The 21,528-nt window shown below is 37.0% G+C and overlaps 2 protein-coding genes across 2 annotated transcripts; one reads left to right on the forward strand and one right to left on the reverse strand.

Annotated features, from left to right (window-relative positions):
• The first annotated feature begins 1,705 nt into the window (after positions 1 to 1,705).
• LOC106661202 (Golgi resident protein GCP60) lies at positions 1,706 to 11,980 on the forward strand. Its single transcript, XM_014384456.2, has 8 exons — positions 1,706 to 2,109; positions 7,707 to 7,848; positions 7,905 to 8,045; positions 8,108 to 8,312; positions 8,491 to 8,644; positions 11,019 to 11,146; positions 11,208 to 11,400; positions 11,457 to 11,980. The coding sequence occupies exons 1-8, from the start codon at positions 1,923 to 1,925 to the stop codon at positions 11,693 to 11,695; spliced, it is 1,389 nt and encodes a 462-aa protein (XP_014239942.1). The 5' UTR covers positions 1,706 to 1,922; the 3' UTR covers positions 11,696 to 11,980.
• Positions 11,981 to 13,172: 1,192 nt separating this feature from the next.
• On the reverse strand, positions 13,173 to 19,569 carry LOC106661245 (membrane-bound transcription factor site-2 protease). The gene is made up of 6 exons (XM_014384524.2): positions 19,385 to 19,569; positions 16,801 to 17,073; positions 16,626 to 16,729; positions 16,324 to 16,564; positions 16,082 to 16,262; positions 13,173 to 13,847 (listed from the first exon to the last, which is right to left on the reverse strand). The coding sequence occupies exons 1-6, from the start codon at positions 19,460 to 19,462 to the stop codon at positions 13,258 to 13,260; spliced, it is 1,467 nt and encodes a 488-aa protein (XP_014240010.1). The 5' UTR covers positions 19,463 to 19,569; the 3' UTR covers positions 13,173 to 13,257.
• Between the last annotated feature and the right edge of the window lie 1,959 nt (positions 19,570 to 21,528).

A 21,528-nucleotide genomic window follows, 5' to 3' on the forward strand; every position in this document is an offset into this window, starting at 1 on the left:
TGACTTCTATTTTAGGTTTATTCCTTTAAGATATAAGGCCCTACTGAATTCACCCAACCACCTCATTCTCAGCCTCTTTTTTAATCTCCTCATAACTATTTTTCGTTTGCTTTGGTCATTATCCTTTTAGATGTTCTTTTATTAGTCATGGACAGGAGTTCTTTGCATTTAGCACTTAACCTAACAAATGAAATAACATTGTGGTTCTAACTCTTCTATTTTAACTTTATTCGTTCCAGAGATCTTTGTGTTTGTAGCTAACGACCTCTTTGTACATTTCTCTGTAACTCTCTTCTCACCTAGCTTTCTGAATATAATCAATTTAAGCAATTTTGCCAATAACATTCTATGCACTTGAGTTATTTTCATTCAGTACTTTGCCTGACAGACAAAATAGTACATGAGAATCTGACTTTTCTATTATGACTTTATTCTAGAGATTTTGCTTTGCTAAAGTCACCCAGGCAAGTCAATCTCGTCCACTTTTTAAATATTTCTCACCTATTTGGTGATCATCTTTTTAAGCAATGTTGTCCCAGATATGCATATGAGTTGTTTTTTTTGTCAATTTAGTTAACATCTTGGTACTGTCTGTTCAGTCTTAAGACCTCAACTCCTCAGTGCAGGTCATCATACTCACAATTCTCCTGCAGTATTGTAGCACTGAAAATGAATATACTTTTGCTGTTCTTGTTATGGTTCCAAGTTTATTGTTGCTATGTACCTTGTAGTTTAAAATTCATGAAAATGCCATCATCGCAATTATGATACCCTTTTCTATTCAGTTCAATTTAGAAAGCCAACAATCACGAGAGCACAAATCCCCTCTTTCAACTCTTTCTCAGCTAATCAATTAGGTTTGGCTGTATTCCTTTCAGAAATAAGGCCTTGCAAAGGTCCTCAAACCTCATACATATGCACATGAGTTTTTTCGTTTAGTTAACATCTTGGTACTGTCTCTTCAGACTTGAGATTTCTACACCTCAGTGCACACCAAGGGTAGGTCTACATCACACCCTACCTCCTGCAGTACTGTAGCTTTGAAAACGAATGTACTTTTGCTGTTCTTGCTATGGCTCCAATTTTATTGTTATTATGTGCCTTGAAGTTTAAAATTTAGGAAAATACCATCATCGCACGTATGATACACTTTTTCCAGTTAGACCTAGGAAGCCAGCATTCATGAGGTCACCAATCACCTCTTTCCACTCTTTCTCAATCAATTCGTTAGGTTTAGCTTTATTCCTTCATTATGTGCCTTGAAGTTTAAAATTTATGAAAATGCCATCATTGCAAATATAATACACTTTTTTATCAAGTAAGACCTAGAAAACCAATAATCGTGAGATCAATACCCTCTTTCAACTCATCTCAATCAATTTGTTAGGTTTAGTCTTCCAGAAATAAGACTGTAAAGGTCCTCAAACCTCTTATGCATATGAGTTCTCTTCATTTAGTTAAATCTTGGTCCTGTCTCTTCAGGTTTGAGACCTCAACATCTCAGGCACGCCGAGAACAGGTCTGCAGGTTTCACATACTATGCTTCTGTAACATTTTGGCACTGAAAATCGATGTATTGTTGCTGTTCTTGCTACCAAGTTTATTGCTGCTGTGTACTTCGAAGTTTAAAATTGACGAAAATGGCGCCATATCAAATACAAGGATATTGCGCTTCTTTTTCCAGTCACTCCCAGAAAGAACAATGGGCCAGTTCTGGTTTAAGCAATCGTAGTTCTTCCCATCCTGTGAGGTCATGATACAGTCGCGGTAGCCTAACCATCACAAATGGCATACAGAGTTACGGACCGTTGTTTATCGATTGATAAGAAGTGACAGCCGAGTGGCAGGGAGTCGAGACTCGGAAAGGTGGCCGACGCCAGTCGTCAGTCGTGACTCGTCAGTCGTCAGTCGTGACCGGGAACATGGCGGCCGGCGACCCTGAGGGAGGATCCCGCGTCGAAACCCAATTCGACAGGCTCAGCATAGCGTCGGACGACTGCTCATTCAGGGCCGAGCAAGAGTGCTCATCGAAATACGACGAAGACTTCAACAGGAAGTGGGGCTTCAGGCTCAAAGAACTCTACTCCCTCGCTCTCACCTTCTACAAAGGTTACTCCCCCTTTACATCTTTACAAATTTAAATAACTATATTTTCTACCTGTATAACACTTCCAGTCTAGTTTTCTCCCATAATTTAAAACAAAGACGATAAGAATATGACCTTCAGTCATGGACATTAACAGGACAGAAAGTTTTCCAAATAGACATGGATTAACATTTCCATTTGATATAACAGTCTAAATTACTTAATAGCTCTTTTATTACTATAGTTCTATCATTTCCAAAAAAATCTGATTATCTTTGGTTTGACTAAAACAGAATAAATGATAGGTTCATCGCCCTACAGACTCTAAGAGTAAATCTATAGATAATTTTAATTAATTATTCTTTTAATCTAAGTACTTGGTCAAGATGAAAAAGCAAGTGTATTGAAAGGGATTCGAACCCACGACCTGTTCTACCACTTGAGCACTGTGACTTCTACGAAGTATTGAGCCGAAGGTCGTGGTTTCATGGAAGTCACGGTGCTCAAGAGATTAGAACAGGTTGTGGGTTCAAATCCTGCTCTTGACACTTCCTTTTTCATCTAAACCTATAGATCTAAATCTATAGATAATTTTAATTAATTATTCTTTTAATCTAAATACTTGGTGAAGATGAAAGAGCAAGTGTATTGAGCGGGATTTGAACCCACGACCTATTCTACCACTTGAGCTCTGTGACTTATAGGACGTATTGAGCCGAAGGTTGTGGTTTCATGGAAGTCAAGGTGCTCAAGTGATTAGAACAGGTTGTGGGTTCAAATCCTGCTTATGACACTTGCTTTTTTTATCTAAACCAAGTACTTAGATTGAAAGTATAATTAATAAAATAATTAATATGTTCAATTATGGCTGCTAAATACATGTTTGAATCTGTGGATAATGCTAAAACGGTAAAAAGAAATATGAATAAAGGCTTAACTCCGACAGCCTGTCAGTTATCATATATGAGTGCTAAATTGTAACTTAATTAATAAAATGTGAAGTCCTAAGATTTCAAGTTGAATCTGCAAGGTGAATTGTAACCTGATCTGATTGTCAAGTATCTTGGCTGGCAGGAAGAATCAATGGTAATCTTGATTTCTGTTGGTTTGGCATCGGATGAAGTACATATCAAAAAGAAATACCTGGTGTTTAGTACAAAACACATTGGATTAGTCAAAACAGCCTGAGGCTGACCCAGGCTGTTTGAAGAGAACGTGGATGACCAGTTAGGTTCAAGTGTGGTTAAAACAAGTTGAACGTTTTGTTTGCTTCAGTCTGCCCCTGGCACAATCAATCATTGCCTGTTGTTGTTTCATGAGTCCTAGTTTGCTTCAAACATTACATAACAAAAGTAGCATAATTACACCTCTATTTTTCAAGAAACGACCTGCTGCTGCTATGGACTGATTCATTTTCAGAACAAAGCCAAAGGAGACAGAAAATCTGGCATTGATTTTTTTTTAAGTTTAATTACAGGCAAAGATAAATTGTCAGATGTGAGGAAACGAAAATTTAAACAGACCGAGGACGCACCACGCATTCAACATTGCAGTACTGAATGTTGTTTATCCTGGAGCAGCCGATCTTTCAGAGGGATGTGCATGACGTGCCACTGCTATCATCCACATACCTCCCAGATCAGGGGTATATAAGCAGTATATAAGCAATTGGAAGAGCAAGAAATGTATGATGTGACCCTTCCAATGAAAAGCAACAGTTTATCAAAATATATTTGGTACATGATATATATTGTAATTTGTCACATAATCACACTGTACACTGAACAGGCGCCTTCACTACCATGGTTCATGAACGACTAAACTTGTTTTCATATTGAACCGGCACACGGGCACTACTGGGTCTGTCTTCACTCGCAGGTTTTTTGTTATTCAAACACGTTTCGGCATTACGCGATTTTCATTGAAAAACTAACAGATGGCCAGTAGTGCCCATGTGCCAGTTCAACATGAGTTCACCAACTCGCAGACCAAACCCCATCATCTACTATAAACTTGTTTTATCTGCAGTGTTAATTGACGTCGTCAGTCACAATCAAACATTTTGTTTCAATTTGCTTCGACCAAATTGACTAATCCACTGTTTTGAGCCTTAGCAAGTGTCGTAAAGACTCGGTGAAATGACTGAAGATGACATGCCAAAATGAATCTGAAATAACCAAGCCTTATAAGTAGACTAAGATGATCAGAAACAATCAAACTAAAATCCTTGATGTTTTTAATCTAATGAGCATAATCGCTTGGAGGATTTGATAGTTTCCAGCTTTTTTCACCCAACAATTAACTAAATTGATCAATGAAGGTCAAGATGACAAATTAGTCATAAGTGGGACTCCAAGCCACATCTGGATAGAAATTCCTGTGCTCTACCACTGAGCTACTGAGACCAACTCATCATCTCGACCTACAACTATATAAATTCCTCTTTTCTTAATATTAAACACTGCAATGCTTGAATAATTGTCTTGAGCGTAAAGAAAAACCAGCTACTGTCTTGAAGGGTAACTGGGGCGAATAGTGATTTAACAAGAAAACATGAAAGGATCATTTATGAAGATACTAGTGTACAATTTTTGAAATTTATTCAAGAACAATTGAACAGGCTAAACAGACCTGTGAGGGCAAGCAAATCAGAATGAAATGAGCAAATATTAAGTTGTGAGAAGTCTGCGAAGTGAATTGTAACTTCATCGCTTGTGATTATCCTGGCCCGTTTATACAAGTTGATTTTACTTACAAGAACCTGTCAAAAAGACAGACTTGCTGATAAAAACTGTCATGCACAAACACATGAACGAAGATGACTAAATGTCAAAATGAATATGCAAGATCAAAGCAGGCAGGGTTGACAGAACAAGTTGGTTAGAAATGAAGTCCTTTTTTTTTCAATCTAATTAACCTGATCGTTTCAAGCATCGAGATAGCTGCCAGCTTTTCTCATCCAATAATTAACACAGCAATATTTGATTATTTGCCTTGCACCTAGAGCAACAGGTTTTCAAATTAAACCATTTATCCAAGAGGAAATGCTCAGACTAAATAAAGCAGTGAGGATAAGTAAACCAGAATGATCAGAAACAAGCAGACTTAAACAAAATGATGGAGCGATGAAAATACAAGTCTTTGATCGTCCTGGTCTGACTATTCAACTGGCTTTGGGTCAGTCAAGGGCCAACGATCAAAAGAAAAAGACAGACTCACTGTTTGAAAATGTCATACAGACTCAGTGAAAATGCATAAACTCTTGCCAAAATGTCAAGCAAAAATAACAAGGCCGATCTAGATGATGAGGAACATCCAAACTGAAAATCCTTGATTTTTTTTTTTTACCTAATCAACTTAATCCTTGGGAGCATCAAGATAGCCAGCTTCTAGCACAACCAGTCGTGTTGAAAGTGATTGGCAAATGAATTACAGAAAGATAAAAGGATCATTTATCTGCCTACTCAAGCTGCTTTTGCATCAGATGAAGAACCTATAAAAAAAAACCACTGCTAGAAACTGTCTTAAAGGCTTAGAGAAAAATACACAAATCCATCGCTGAAGATGAAATTCCAGTGAATTGGAAAGACCAAACCAAGAAAGATGAGCAGACCAAAATGATCCTGAAAACAATAAAACTATAAAACCTTAGTGTTTTTAATCTATTCAGCTGAATCGTTGGGAGCTGCTGCCTTTTTTCATCCAGTAATTAAGTCCTTAAGTTTGCATATTTGCTTTGAACCTAGAGGAAAACCAGAATTGTTTTGAAGGGAACCGTGTGAACCATGAATTACAGAGGATCTAAAGGATCTTTCCTGAAGATTTTAGCAATTCACCTAACAGGAAATGTACAGACCCACCATTGAAGATGTTGAGAAACCGAAACATTCATGACACACAATGTGTAAATATTGAAATGATGAATGGTGGAGTGAGGGTGGTGTTCAATCCTTTTAAAAAGATAGTTTGTTACTTAGGTTTGGATGTCCGATTTGTATTTGTCACACTAGTGGTTCTGGGTTCGAATCCAGGCAGAGCCTTAGAATCAACAGAAACAGGGGACTGCGGTGGCCAAGTGGTTTGGATGTCCGATTTGTATTTGTCACACTAGTGGTTCTGGGTTCGAATCCAGGCAGAGCCTTAGAATTTTAATTGTGACTAATTATTGTAAAGTGGTTTGACCCCTCGTCTACAACACCCAGTGGGTTGGTCATATTATAAAGGATTATTTATGTGGCTTTTCGCAAAATTCGGCTACCTCTATCATATGGTCATGATTTTAGCATATGGTCCCTAAATCAAATACAACGAACTCATAAAATTAAAACATCGAACTTATTCAGCCCCAACAGAACATTAAAAAAATAAATAAATAAAAAGCTTTTCAAACAGCATTGAATTCAAAACTGATCAAATGAAGATTAGATTCTGCTGATGTAGTTTTGCTCATTGTTTCACATTGTGGTACAGTATGTGACTGGCCACTCCTGACCTTTTTTCAATTTTGGCTGAAATTTCTTTAAATCAGCATACCAGGTAAATACAGCTACAAATACGATATTGAACACAATAAACATTTTTAAAGATTTTTTTACTAATTAGCTATGTTTGGCTAAAACAGCTCGATTTTTCTCTTTCTTACCAATTCTCAAACAGATTGCAGTTAAAAATAGCAACTTCGCAAGTTGTTTCTAAACTAAAATTACAATACAAAATCTAAATATGAATTGTTACCTTAAAACTTCACTTTTCATTTATTTTCAAAATTTTGAATTCCCCTTACATAAAATTGGCAAAAATAACTGCATCGAAGTCATCAGGAATAAGATCGCCTGGTATGCCCAATTGCTTAGTCTGAGCTCAGTCCTCGCTTAACTTTTCCTTATTCAAAAGACTACCAATCTACAAAAGACACCCCCACACCTTATTTAATCTACAGAGAGAGAACCTTAATTCTCTTAGTCTTTCAAACTTAAGATGGCTACTAAAAACCTGTTGCGAGGCCCTTAACTTGAACTCTGCGCTTTGGTTGAGGGGCAAGGAGGGGTTATGTGCCCTTTGTAATTCTCAATCTGTGGAAACACTGCATTTTATGGCCGAATGTACAATATTGGGCGAGATAAGGTTTTGCACTGGGGATCTTTTACCCTCTCTAGAGGCACTCTCTTAAATCTGTTGGATGGCCCAGATCCATGGGTGCTCATGCAGTACGTCTGCCACACCTGGAAATATAGATTAGACCTAATTATGGAATTCAGTTTCTGACCCCTCCAATTCATTCACTCTATTTCCTTTATTTATTATATCCGATTTTTTGTCCCTTTACCATTAAGACTATTCTCCTTTGTTTCTTTTCTATTAGAAGTAGTTTTACTATTATGTTTAATCTTTTTTGATGGTGTACTAGCATGTAGCAAATAATGTTATAACCTCGCTTTAATTCTTATTTTATTTTTTTTTCCCCCGTTTATTCTTTTTCTCTTAACAACGACCTCCGGCAGACGGATTGTGATCCATGCCTGTATTATGCTTTGCTAATAATCATTGTTATACTCGTAGAAATAAAAAGCATATAAAATGTTACCTATTGAAGTGTAATATTTTTGGCTTTGATTTGCAGAAAAGGAAGGGAAAGCTGTGAGTCTTTGCTACCAGGACAGACTGAAGCTGGTCGCACTTACTAAACAAATAACAATTGGGAAATTCAATCTAAGCAATGCGCCACCTCTTGGAGTGTTAGATGTCATCGGCCGAGACAGGAGGTGACTCATCTTGAGTACAAATTTTCCGATATGATTATTTATTAAATAATTTTCAGACTGGCCTGGCAAGCCTTGGGTGACATGAGCGCAGAAGATGCCATGATTGAATTTGTAGAGCTTATCGATAACCGGTGCCCCATGTTTAGACCGTACGCTCAGGCACATAAGGCTGACAGAGAGAGTAGACTGTTGTTACAGTAAGGATTTATTGACTGTCTGCTATTAATTTTATTTGCAACTTTTTTAATGTATATTTAAGGAAACAAGAAGCTGAGAAGAAGGCAAAGGAAGCAGAAGCATCAAAGGAAAGCAATGGGCACCAAGAAGACCCAAAAAAGGAAGAAGAGGCGAATGGGCAGAGTTTGGAATTGCAAAAGCAGAACATCATGGAAGCCCTTAATCGTCAGACATACACGCAATTTAAAACCTACGTGGAACGGCATTTCCCAGGAAACATTGAACGGGTAATTTATCTCTTTTGTAATGGGGGGACAGGATGTGTCAAACTTTCTAACAATAGATTTGGGATAATTGATGAGTGGCTTTTGTTTGCTTTATAATTATTATTTTGATAAGAGACCGGAAACACTGTTATTTGACGAATTAAGGCTTCTTTTAATTCGTCGAGTTTTTCTTTTGTAGCAAGAAGTGCTGATGAAACAACTTCAAGAGCAGCATTACTATCAGTACATGGAACAGCTAATGTCACGCATCAAAACTGTTGGAGACCAGACGCAAGATTTATCATCGCCCAACGGCCACGTTATGAATGAACAAACCGAAAGTGATGAAGAAAGTTAGTATTATTTTATCAACCTTTTTATTTTAGAAGTAGAATGTTATTACAATGCCACATTTAGTGGAGAGTCGCTCCAATTCACACATGTATTTACATACATGCAAACATGTGCCAAGTTGAGCCTATTCATTTCTTATCGGGCAAGTCCAGCTTTTGCCATTAATAATCTACTCGCCAAGTCCATAGTCATCCAGATATCCACTAAACTTATAACGATGTAACAAACCGTCAAACTACTTTATTTTTTTAAAAGGCACAGAAGATGACCGAAATGTGTCTGACGAAATAAACGCCTATTGTGGAAAAGACAATTCATTTCTTACCAATCAAATTAAACTGCCGTCAGACTCTAGAATCCACCCAGTCTGGTCTTACCCGCCCAGCCACTGAGGTCAGGCTCTGGCTAATTGAGGGTTGATGGGGTACTCGATATTCCCCATCGATCCTCACTTCTTGCATTCATGCTAATAAATACATTCACTCACAAAACAAGCTAGGTATACACAACTATTATTACTATATTCAATGGAACAACCCTGATTCCTCCAGGACCTTAATACTCCCCATACTAAGCACAATTCTCAAATCGGGTGATATTCCTGCTCTATATGTAGACAAGGAATTGCACCCTTCAATTACGTGGACACTTTGAGCGACCTTACATGCGGGCTTTTGTCTAAAAATAAGTGTCCGTGTGTCAACCTCACATAGCCTATTCTTAATTGGGTGTGGATGACCCTTCTAAAAGTCAGATCCTCCACCCATTGCCTGATATGTGAGAGCTTCTCTATTGACCCAGCCCATTGATGCTGCCACCTTCTTTTAATCATGTTTTTGTTGCATTCTTAACATCAGAGGACCGGATCACAGTGGTTGAGTCCGGAGGTTGGGATGATCTTAGCATTAGCCGCCTCGTCTGACTTCATTACCCTCCAGACCAATGTGTCCAGATTTTGCCAAGACACTCAAGTTTGAGGTATCCCTCCAACCACACACTGAGACCCGTGCACGGACAGCAGTAACTGTGCTGAGGGAGTTGGTGCAGAGGTAGACAGAGCCACCATCATCTCAAATCATCCCAAGCGCATACAGTACAAAATCACATACAATACTGTCACATAAACGCCACATTGTGACAGGAGCAACCGCAAGTGCACCACCTTCGTCAGTCTTAAACCTGTCTGTAAAAAAAAAGCCAAAACCCAGCTTACCTCAATCTAAGCTCCAAGAACTTAGCTCAGTAAAGGTACAGCAGAGTATACAAAAACTAGAGAGATTGTATTCATACGCATTTATTGCTAACTTCTTTGAACGGTCTCAAAATTTATAATATTGTATATATTTATCTTTCGACTTTTCTACCAATGACTTCACTCAACTCCCCCTGGACTCAACATTCCTCTTCAGTTGACTCTCCTTACATTGGTACTCTCCTTGATAGTAAACTTCTACTTCGTGCTCTCGACTGCCTCTCTTGTGTCATGCCTATCCTCTTCTACCTTTCTCCTTGACTATTCACCATCTCATTACTTTTCCAATCCTCCCCTTTTATATTGATTCACAAAACAAGAGCGGAGGGAAGGACAAGCACATTCTTGAGACCTGACAGTCAACACTCTTTTTGTGAGGCTTGTTCATAATGACCTGGTTAGGGATGGTTAGGGTGTGGGTATGACCTGGTTATGGATGGTTAGGGTGTGGGTATGACCTGGTTAGGGATGGTTAGGGTGTGGGTATGACCTGGTTATGGATGGTTAGGGTTTGGGTATGACCTGGTTAGGGATGGTTAGGGTTTCAGATTTAATTTTTGATATTTTATTTTTTTAAAACATTCTGACATATAATTATTTTGGATTGTTTCTTAAAGAGGAAAATTCTAGATTACACGTTTCATAGTTGTGATTTTTTGAGAGAATCGGAGTATTGGTCCGATCCTGATGTTTCTAGTGTTGAAAGGTTTATATTTACAACTGATCCGATGTCAGATGCAACACTAGGTCATTTGGTCTTATCTGAATCATTGTTGGCTTCGAAGAACCTAATAGTTATCACACCCGACCGCATCTCACGATATCTGAATAACTATCGATTAACGGTCACTAATCTCTACACATTTCTAATAGTTTCTATATTACTTTCTTCTTTCCATTTCTTTGTTTTTCTTATTAAAAAAACCTATCAACCAGTTTAGTATATTTTTTAATGTATTTTTTATTCTAATTTTCTTCTGGTTGTCTCATCAGGCTTCTTTTGCAGTTAATATTGTAACTTTATATAATAGTTTGTCATTCAGACATTAATTTTGTTTTTTAAATTTAGAATTAATCAAAAAGATAAATACAAATTTAAATTTTTCTTCCAAATCCTTTAGCGATTCCAACAATGGCAGTCACTTCCGCTTCTCTTTGGACGAGGACGGATGTCAAAGAGTTCAAAGAATCTATCCGAAAGGAAGGCAGGGATGCTGTAATCAAAGTGGGCCATGGGGAAACAGTCACTGTAAGCAATATAACATTTTATTTTATTATTATTTTTATTAAAATATTCAATTCTAAATCAGGTGAGAGTGCCGACGAATGATGAAGGTACGTGTATATTTTGGGAGTTCGCCACTGATTATTACGACATAGGGTTTGGAGTATTTTTCGAATGGGCGAAATCACCGACGAACCAGGTGTCTGTACATATCTCAGAAAGCGAAGACGACGATGATTATGTCAATGATGAAGAAGACGATGACGATGATGATGAAGGTATTTGATTAATTATATTAAGCTTTTTTTTTTGTTATAATAAGTAAATTTTCCAGAGTTTGAAGGAATCAGAGTAGGCGATGTTGAAAGAGGGCTCAGAAAAGTGTCAGGAGTGGACCCGTGCAGGCCACCTACGAGCGAGATCGTCCCAGTTAGGAGGAGAGACTGCATGCAGCAAGTCTACGCCGGCTCTCACGTTTATCCAGGAACAGGTGTCTATCTCCTAAAGTTCGACAATACCTACTCAATCTGGCGGTCAAAAACACTCTACTACAAGGTCTTTTATGCGAGATAAACCTTGTAATTTGTAACCTTGTGTTTGTTTCTGTAACACGACTAACAAATTCTTTTTTTTTTTTTTTTAATTGATTAAAAATGTAACTTCCTGTTTCTCAAATGGCTGTCGATCCTGCTGTTTTTAGATTAAATTTATTTTTACTCTGTGTTTGTCAAATAAAAAGCTTCCTTCACCAATGGGAAAAAATGTTGGAGATTATATTATGTACAGTGTTTATAATGTAAAAATCTTATATATCTATTGGATATGTTGTTATTAAAAGCAACTGGTTGTATGCAATTATTTATTGTGAAAATAAATTATTCTTCCCAGTTTAAAGAATTTTACTTCTTATTTCCTCATTCTTTTTCTCACTAACTATATCAAACTCATAATATAATATGCAGGCAGTTTAACCATTTTAACTTGTTAATCCATAACACCGTTCTTTTTTTTTTCTTTTTTTTCCCCTGGGGGCTTCCAACGATAAAGGATCCTCTGTTCTGACTTTTGGAAGAAACAGTGTTGTTTTATATAGTTAATTTCACATTGTTTCCTTTTGTTTATAGATAGTGAATGTATTTATTAGAGTGAAGGTGTAGATTGTAGTGTGAAAGGGCCGATGGTGGAATATTGAGCCCCATTAACCTTCATTAGTTTCAATATCATTAATAGATCAGTAATTTTAAAAAATCAATTGGGAAAATTAAAGTTTATAAGCAAATATGTTTCAAGAGCACGGCCATGCGAGGTTGATACATAGACACTTCTAGTCCAAAGCCCACGTACATGTCCGACATGTAAAGTTGCTCAAGATGTCTTAATTGAAAGGTGCAGTTCCTTGGCTCCATATAGAGAGCACGTAGGAATACCAGCTGAAAAAAGAATTGTGTTTGAGTACGGCAGTGAGCATTTTGATCCACTGTTCTAATTTTTGGAGGAAATAGGGCTGTTCTATTGAATACAGTAATGACAGATATCTTATTTTGTGCTTATTGATTTTGAATGTATTGATTAGAGTGAATGTGTAGTAGTCCATTTTCTGCTCCTAAAGATAAACAATTTTTTATATGTGACAGTTCATTATGATGATGCATTATTTTGATTTTTAAATTTTTAAGCAGTTGATCATTTTTGCCTAGCTTGATTGTTTATAATCATCTTAAATAGCTTATTCATGCTGTACACAGATGTTTGGGGTACAATGGTTCTGGTCAGCGAGTCAGAATTTCGACTGGTAGACCTTACAATTATAGGTTCAATTCCCGTCGCCCCTGGTATTTTTTTTTCTTTTTTTCATGCACCCTTTCTCAAAAAATATAATGATTCAGTTAAGTAAGGATAAAAAACAAGGATAAAATAAAAAACAAAAAAAGTAGATTTTAAGAAGTTTTAGAAAAGTAGAAAGTAGATTTAGTAATGTATTTATTTTGGGATGGATTGAAAATGTTAACCAAACCACATTTCCAGGGAAAACCAAATTTAATTAAATACATTAAATAAATAAAAACTTTTATTACTTAACAATTTAAACATTTCATTCAAATGTACATAAAGGAACATATATTGTTTATCACTTATCACACTACAGAAAATAACATCACACAAACATAAACGCAAAGCATCATAGTCCCGAAGAGTGAAATGCTGATGTGAACAACTTGCCTGGCACTCAAAAGTGGAAGTCTTTTCGAGAGCGTGAGCTCAATTAGGGCTTTGATGATGTGCTCGCCGTCAAAAAAGAAACACGGTATTATGTTGAGAACGGCGAGCCCCGATGAGAATATCGTTAGAAACTGGCACAGTTTCGTGATGGCATCGGGTATCGCAGATGGGAAATAATCGGACAGGCTGATAAAATCGGATATCTGTACCGAATGGTAGATTTCGGCGGGGTTGCCGAGGAAGAGTACGTCGTCGCCCTTTTCCCGTTTGATGTGAACGAGTTTTGTTGAATTCTCGAGCGAAGGGCGAAAGCAGTGGTAAAAGTACGGACACTCTTTCGCTTTTACACAAGTCTTGAGCGATAATTGTATCACCCTTCGGGCAAAAAGGCAGGTATGCTGAGGAAGAGGCAGAGGTTCATCGTCAGAGCCGATGTACTCGAAACAAAGATGCCTTGGATTGTTGACTCCACAACACTCAATCACACTTTCTGATATGTGTTTAGCTGAAATAAAAATTAAACCAATTCTTTATTATTCCAAACTGTTATGCTAAGAATTTTTATACAAAAAGTAAATAATTGTGTTTTTGTTTAACACTGTTGTTACAGGTGTCATATTAGAATGACAAACTGTGACTCAAGTCATCAAGTCAATTATCATGATTCCAAAACCAAAATAAACCAAATCCAACATAGAGAAGTGTAGGCCTAGTAGCCTGCTACCTATATTAGGCAAACTACTTAAAAAGTGGATTAAAAAAAAAAGTACTCGTATGCAGAGGTCACATACTCACAGATTGGGTTTAAGGCTAAAACTAATGGTCAGACAAGGGGCGAAAAATCAGAAACACAATAGGGTTGTTGGTAAGGAAGGGTACAAGAAGCTATATGAATTAGTATCTTTCAATTAATTAAGGTTTTTAGTTGAGATAAAAAAATCAGTGCACGAGTAGGATTCGAACCACAACCTTCGGTTAAATATGGCACTGCTCTACCACTTGAGCAATCGTGACCTCGATCCACTCGGACACTAACTTCCCATCTCAATGAAATCTTTTGAATTTTCCCTCCTTTTTGTCATTTTTTAACGACTCGTGACACTGACTTTTTATCTCAACTAAAAGCCTTAATTAATTCAAAGATATTAGTGAATTTAAAAAGTTAAAATGAAGTATACCTTCACTAAAGCTCTCTGTGGCCATTTCATTTGTCACCGAGAATCAAATAGATTACATGACATTTGAAAAATGGCAAAAAGGAGGGAAAATTTGAGAGTTGAGGTTAAGATGGGAAGTTAGTGTCTGAGCGGATCGAAGTCACGATAGCACAAGTGGTAGAGCAGCGGTGTATCTAGCCGAAGATCGTGGGTTCAAATCCCACTCATAACACTGACTTTTTTATCTCAACTAAAAACCATAATTAATTGAAAGATATTAATTGGTCAAGTGGACCATGAAAACTAGTGAATTTATATGAATTAGGCTGAAGGACTTTTGTGTGAATGTGGCTACATTTGGTTCCTTTTGGGGGTCGCGTAGTCTTCAAAAGGACCATGAGGTTCTTTAGCATCTGCACCTAGTACAGCCTAATTTATCAGATGTTTAGTTTCTCAAGATAGGAGTGACGCACCTCCGCATACGACTGGATCTGTGTTATTCTCGTAAGGTTCAGTGTAGAAGCCACCCTGGGCTCTAATGACTAAGTTAACTTCTCCCACTTGCCCCTTCCGAGGGGGTTGGTCGTGTACTATTAGCATTGGACAACTAGTCACTAGGGTCTGAAAGGCATCGGCTAGGCTATACTCCTTAGAAAGAGATGGTAACTATCCCCCTGAGTGTGGGGGGCTCCGCCAGCATAAAAATTTTCAGATCCACTCTAGCAGCAGTTTTGCTTAAAGTGGAATTTCTACCCCTAGAGAAATCTGCCTTCAGGGGGAAGCCAACAACAGCTCCACTGAATAACAGGCCCAGTGAAATATCCTTCAATGCAGCAAGTATTGTGACCTATGTGGCTGCAAAAGACTAATGAGCAGCACACTACTATGGATGCACTCTGAAGAGCTATCCACACCAAAAGTTGTTTTACAACAAGGCCTCTCATCAAAGGCATCATGAGAAGTAAAAACTGATGAACAAAAAAATTAATATCTCACCCTGGACCATCCTAGTTCATGTTCAAAGTTCCGGTGGGGGCAGAGATGAACCATTAAACAAGAACAACAAGCCCTCTGGAATAACCCATTAGGTCCAGGGAGCAGAGAAGAAAAATGTGTCAGTTGGAAAGTAGGTAATTTCCAGTGAGATCATGGGCAAATGATTTTCCAGAAAAAGGAATGTCGCAATTTTTGTAAGCGAGAGAAACCAGATGGTGAACAGAAGAGGGAGAAAAGACTGGTTAGTTGGTAATGAAGATGGGAAGGGAAGAATGTGGGAGGTCTCCATTCACTACCAAACAAAGTGTCTACATATTGGATAAACCTCAGCTTGATAGATGCCATGAGTGGACACTCAGTTCCAACTAGGGTTACCAAAAGGGCATAAAAAAATCACGAGGATGAGATATACGAGCCCCAAAAATGTTAAAATCTACAACTTGATCATATATTTTAATAGGTGGAAACATTTTCCTTCAATGATTTTCATCCAGGAAACACACAGATTAGCCATTGAAGATAGCTAACTCCAAAAACGAACCTGATAGAAACCCGACCAATAGGGTCAGAAAGAATAAAACTTTACCTGGGATACTTTCATCATGTTCCCTTATAAAACTGTCTTGCAGGCAGAATCCGCTATGCGGTTCATGGAGCACACGTAATAAGCATTCCTGCCAGCTTGTGCTTCCTTGTACAGGACAGCCACTGAGATGTGTGATTTTGTCTCCTACGAGCAGACCACCTTCACCGGAAATGGAAGATCCCTTTAAGACAAAAAAGATTCAAACAAATCCATTGTGTAAATAAAAGAATCAAAATAATCACCAATTTGACAGATTGGACTTGAACGCCAGTACCAAAATTGAAGAAAGGATAAAAAAACCAAGGCAGAGTCGTAGCGATTACGGCTGCGACCAACGCCAGGAATATATTGTGCCATACACCTGCGCATAAAACACGGAGCTGTTTCAATGGTTGCAGGGAGTCCAGATTCTCCAAGTGTGTCATGACAACAGGGATGACAAAAAAAATCGTCATGCCGAATCCTCCCAAGTGAATACCTTCCCTAAAAATTTAGTATAAAGTTGATAATTAAACAAAAAAAATTCTGTTTTTCTAATATTTACCTCACAGCAGCCATTGCATGACCCATTTCATGAATCATGCTTGATATAAAAAGTGTCAAAAGATAATAACCAAAATCAGAGGAAGGCAAATTCCAACCCGGAACCTATAAAAAACAAAAAATTAAACAAAAAACCAATTAAAATATTAAAGCTTAAAACATCCTATAGAAATTACCAGAGGCTCAACGATCAGCATATTCCTCTCGACGTAATAAGAACTCCTCATTGTAACGTAAGTTGTATACATTATGAGGAGGAACGCCATGGGCATTATACAAATGGAAACCCAAGTGCCTGCCGTGAACCAAGCCGTTTGAAGCTTCGGGCGTTTCGAACTCCATTTCTGTATCTGTCGGTTGAAAGCCGTTGTAAACCAGTTTATCCTAAACGGCAGTATTTGTATGCCTGTCTTGGATAAAAAGTACAGGTACGGATAATGAGAGCAGCTCTAAAAAAAAGATAATTAACATTAGTAAATTACGAAGAAAAAATCTCCATTGTCAAACTGATGTGATAAAATTTATTATTTAAGATCAATGTACGATAAAAATCTACTTAATAAGTTAATTGATGTCAATTAAAAAACAGTTCTATGATGGAGCAATAAAATCAGGATTAAAAGGACGCGGTAGCTTTGGTGGGCCGGATCAACAAAGAGGCTCTCACAAATCAAGAGCATGGGTGGAATCAAAGAAGAGATGATTTCATCTATTTTCAACTCAACCAAGACCTTACATAAAAATAATAATTAATTGAAATAATTAATACGATCAATTGTAGCTACTAAACATAAATGGATTAATATAATAAGTAAAGAAATAATCACTTCACTAACAGCTCGCCGTGGCCATTTTCGTAAGACACTGAGAATTGAATCCTGATTACACGACATTTGAAAAATGGCAAAAAGAGGGAAAATTCTAACAGTTGTAGGTTGAGATGGAGAGTTGGTGTCTGAGAGGATCGAAGTCACAATAGCTCAAATGGTAGAACAGCGGCATTTTGAGCCAAAGATCGTCGGTTCAAATACTAACTTTTTCATCTCAACCAAGATCATATTTAAAATGAATAATTAATTGAATTAATTAATATGGTCAATTATGACCACTAAACATAAATGTTAGTTGTGTTACACACCCGAATAAGAATAGGCAATACTAGGTTAGCGCACAGGTACTTTTTACGCAAAGCTCATGTATGCATCCTTCTTAAAGATTGCTCAATGTGGCCCCTATAATTGAATGGTGACATTCCTTGGCTCCTTATAGAGAGCGTGTAGGAATGCTACCCGATACGAGAATTGCCCTTAAGCATGGCATCAAGAATTTTGGCCTCATGTTTTGAATTTTGGAGGAAACAGGGATGTTTTATTGTAATGTATACAGTAATTGATAGATATCGCCAGACAAGTAAGGAAGGGAACCAAAAAGCGAATGAGGTGGCTAAGGCCAGGGTCGTCTCAACCTATGGCCCTCTGATAATTGCATCACAATTGTATGTATTGTAGCCCAGTGGGAGGAATCATCAGAGCAGCTCCTACATTTCAACAACACGGTCAATCGATAACCCTCAGTAGATCTGATTCGTGGAAAAGAGATGATCCTTACCTGATTAAGAATAGGCATTTTTATTACATTATTTCGTATTTACATACCATTTACTCAAGTAGGGTGGTGAAGAACTAGATATTCCACCATCACTCTTTGCACATACTTTCTTTATCTAACTAATTTATTTGAGGTTCGATGGTGTATTCAATATTCCGGTACTGGCCATCTCGCACTACACATTCTTGCTAATAAATACATTTACTCTCAATACACACACAAGTAACACAAAACGGGATGTCAGTACTATTTACAATAAAACAGCCCAGTTTCAGAACGTAGGACTCAAATACTCACTTCCAAACTCACGGACAATTCTCATATCAGGTGGCATTCCTACACGCTCTCTATATGGAGCCAAGAATGCTATTTAATTATGGAACAATTTATCTCTACATGAAGGACACATGCGCGAGCTTTGTCCCAGAAGTATGTTCTGTGTCATAGTCATGTCAGATAGTATGTGCAAAGAGTGATGGTGGAATATCTAGTTCTCCACCACCCTATTTGAGTAAATGGTATGTAAATACGAAATAATGTAATAAAAATGGGTAAGAGTGTCTAGGTTTAAACTCCGCATGCATTGAGTCAGCCTTCAATGCATGCTGAGTTTGCAGCCAATGACCTAGCTGTTCACAGCCCCTAGAGCTTAACTTCAGCAGCAGTACATACTGAGGTTTGACCCCGGACACCAAAACATTGAAGCATGTCATAAACTCAATTCTGTTATATTAAGCAAAATTGAGCTTATATAAATCAATCGATCAATCATTCTACAATGGTTATGATCAAGCCACACATTCTCCTAACAAAAAATAATCATCAAAAACCCATATTTTAATATCTTCACACAAAAATTATGTACAGTTTAGGGTCAAACTGGGAAAGTGCATATTGATCATTCTTGATCATCATAGAAACATACATAGATAAACAGGTATGACAAGTTCAAGAGATATCAAATGTCATGTTTTGGTTATTTTGCATAAGTTTATGGTCTGTATACCCGTTTTTGGGAATAAAAGAATGAATTACCTTCAAATAACTTCAGATCACATGAAAGACAAGCAATGACCACATAAATGCAACAATTTTTAAAATTTGTCCAAAAAATTTAGCATTGTTTTTTTACATTTTTTTATAACAACCCACCTTGAAGACGACGTCGAAAAACAACAGGGATAAGTGCACGATCAGGGCAGCGATGAGGAAAACGAACAACTCATCCATGATCAATCATTTTACGACGATTTACATTTCAAAAGGGTCGGCAGTTGGAAAGCACTGATTGACTGACCGGCAAACAGCAACAGACGAGGTTTGCTGCTGATAAGACTGACGGCAAAGACAATCACTCAGCAACACGTGCGCTGTTGAGTTTAAAGCGGAGACGATTTTAAACAATAATTGGTGTTCCATTTTAAAGGGTGTTAATTATTTTTTAAACAATTACTCTAAGTTAATTAATCTAAAGTTAAGCTAAGTTTTGTAATCCTTCAAATAAAATTGCATTTGCAACAAAAACAGCATGTATCAAAGTGATCTTAATATTTTAATTTATTGTATTTGCATCTCTATTTTCTTCTTTAAGTTGTTCATTCAAGCAACCATTAATTAATCGTAAAAATAAATGGTTGATATTGTTTCCACTTGTTTAACTAGTCTGACCACCAATTAAATTATTGTATTATTCTGGAATTTTAGGTATATTATAACATTTGTAAAAACAAATTTTTTGATGTTCTTGCTTTGGGGTGACTTAGTAAAAAAAAGCCCTCAAAGTCCTTGGAAAATGATGACAAACTAATTTTGCAATCAGAATTTACGAACAACACTGCCATAAAAATTTAGCAAATTGGCAACTAAAAAAAAAAAATTATACTTTTATTTTATTTTTTAAATTTATTTATTTAAACGAGCGATGCCTAAAATACAGAAAAATTTGTCCATACTAAAAATTTAGAACTTAAATTAGACACTTGTAATAAACTACACATTTTGAAAAAGGTTAAACAAAAAGTAATTATTAAAAACATATTTATAGAGTGTAAACATCAACGTAAAAATTAGTCTGACCACCAATTAATTTATTGTATTATTCTTGAATTTTAGGTACATTTTAATGTTTGTAAAAGCAATTTTTTTGATGTTCAAGCATTGGCATGATGCGAGGTGATGTGATATCCTTGATTTTGTAAAACAAAGCCCTCAATGTCCTTTTGCTCAAACACTGACAAAGTAATATAGCAATTTGAGAATTTATGAGCAACACATCCGTAAAAATTTAGCAAATTGGCAACCAAAGAAAATTGTATCCTTTTATTTTATTTTTTAATTTATTTATTTTGTTTATGTTGAAAAAAATGATGGACTGATTAATTGGTCAAGCGGACCACGAAATCAGTGAAATTATGAACTGAGATAATTCAAAAGTAGAAGGGTTTATAATTTGAACAAAAAAATTATTGTCAATGCATGATGAGGAATTATGGTATATTCTAATTTGATGGTTTAAAAGACTTGTAATCCAAATATTGACAGGTCATATGTAGACCCTCTTGTCATGATCTTGTTAGTGAAATCTTTTTAATTAGAGCGCCTCAAAACTGTGGTGGTTGTCCTGGTCCCCGCACACACAGGTCTGGAGCTTGGCGAATAAGAAGACTAGTTAAGGCTGGGGCGGCACAAACTTCATGCTGACCACTGTCATCCTGACCATTTAAAAGGACATGGTAGCATCAATGGGCATATTGGCAGAAAAATACTCACTTATCAAGAGCACGGTCAACAGAAGGTCCTCAGTAGCTCTGAATCGTAGAAGAGGGATCATCCCCATCCGATTAAAAGAATAGGCCATGAGAAGATAGCACAGAACATACTTCTGGGCCAAAGTTCGCATGTGTGTCCTTCTTGTAGAGATAAATTGTTCCATAATTAAATGGCGTTCTTGGCTCCATATAGAGAGCGTGTAGGAATGCCACTTGATATGAGAATTGTGCTTGAATTTGGAAAGGAGTATTTGAGTCCTACGTTCAAATTTTTGGAGGAAACAGGGCTGTTTTATTGTAAATAGTACTAATAACCCGTTTGTGTTACTTGTGTGTGCATTGAAAGTAAATGTATTTATTAGCAAGAATGTGTAGTGTGAGATGGCCAGTACTAAAATATTGCCCCATCGACCCTCAAATAAATTAGTTAGATACAGATAGTATGTGCAAAGAGTGATATCTATCTCCACCACCCTACCTGAGTGAATGGTAGTAAATACGAAATAATGTAATTAAAATGGGTAAGTG

This window comes from Cimex lectularius, unplaced genomic scaffold, assembly GCF_000648675.2.
Source record: "Cimex lectularius strain Harlan isolate CLEC.00 unplaced genomic scaffold, Clec_2.1 scaffold47, whole genome shotgun sequence".
Classification (NCBI taxonomy): Eukaryota; Metazoa; Arthropoda; class Insecta; order Hemiptera; family Cimicidae; genus Cimex; species Cimex lectularius.

What these genes read in the sequence shown, in the direction of transcription:
- LOC106661202 (XM_014384456.2), top strand. Translation starts at nt 1,923, where the DNA reads ATGGCGGCCGGCGACCCTGAGGGAGGATCCCGCGTCGAAACCCAATTC. An exon ending in GTCATCGGCCGAGACAGGAG is followed by an intron (nt 7,849 to 7,904) that starts GTGACTCATCTT and finishes AATAATTTTCAG; the next exon opens with ACTGGCCTGGCAAGCCTTGG. An exon ending in TCCCAGGAAACATTGAACGG is followed by an intron (nt 8,313 to 8,490) that starts GTAATTTATCTC and finishes TTTCTTTTGTAG; the next exon opens with CAAGAAGTGCTGATGAAACA.
- LOC106661245 (XM_014384524.2), bottom strand. Translation starts at nt 19,462, where the DNA reads ATGGATGAGTTGTTCGTTTTCCTCATCGCTGCCCTGATCGTGCACTTA. An exon ending in AAGTCCAATCTGTCAAATTG is followed by an intron (nt 16,263 to 16,323) that starts GTGATTATTTTG and finishes TTTGTCTTAAAG; the next exon opens with GGATCTTCCATTTCCGGTGA. An exon ending in ACATGATGAAAGTATCCCAG is followed by an intron (nt 13,848 to 16,081) that starts GTAAAGTTTTAT and finishes TTTTTATTTCAG; the next exon opens with CTAAACACATATCAGAAAGT.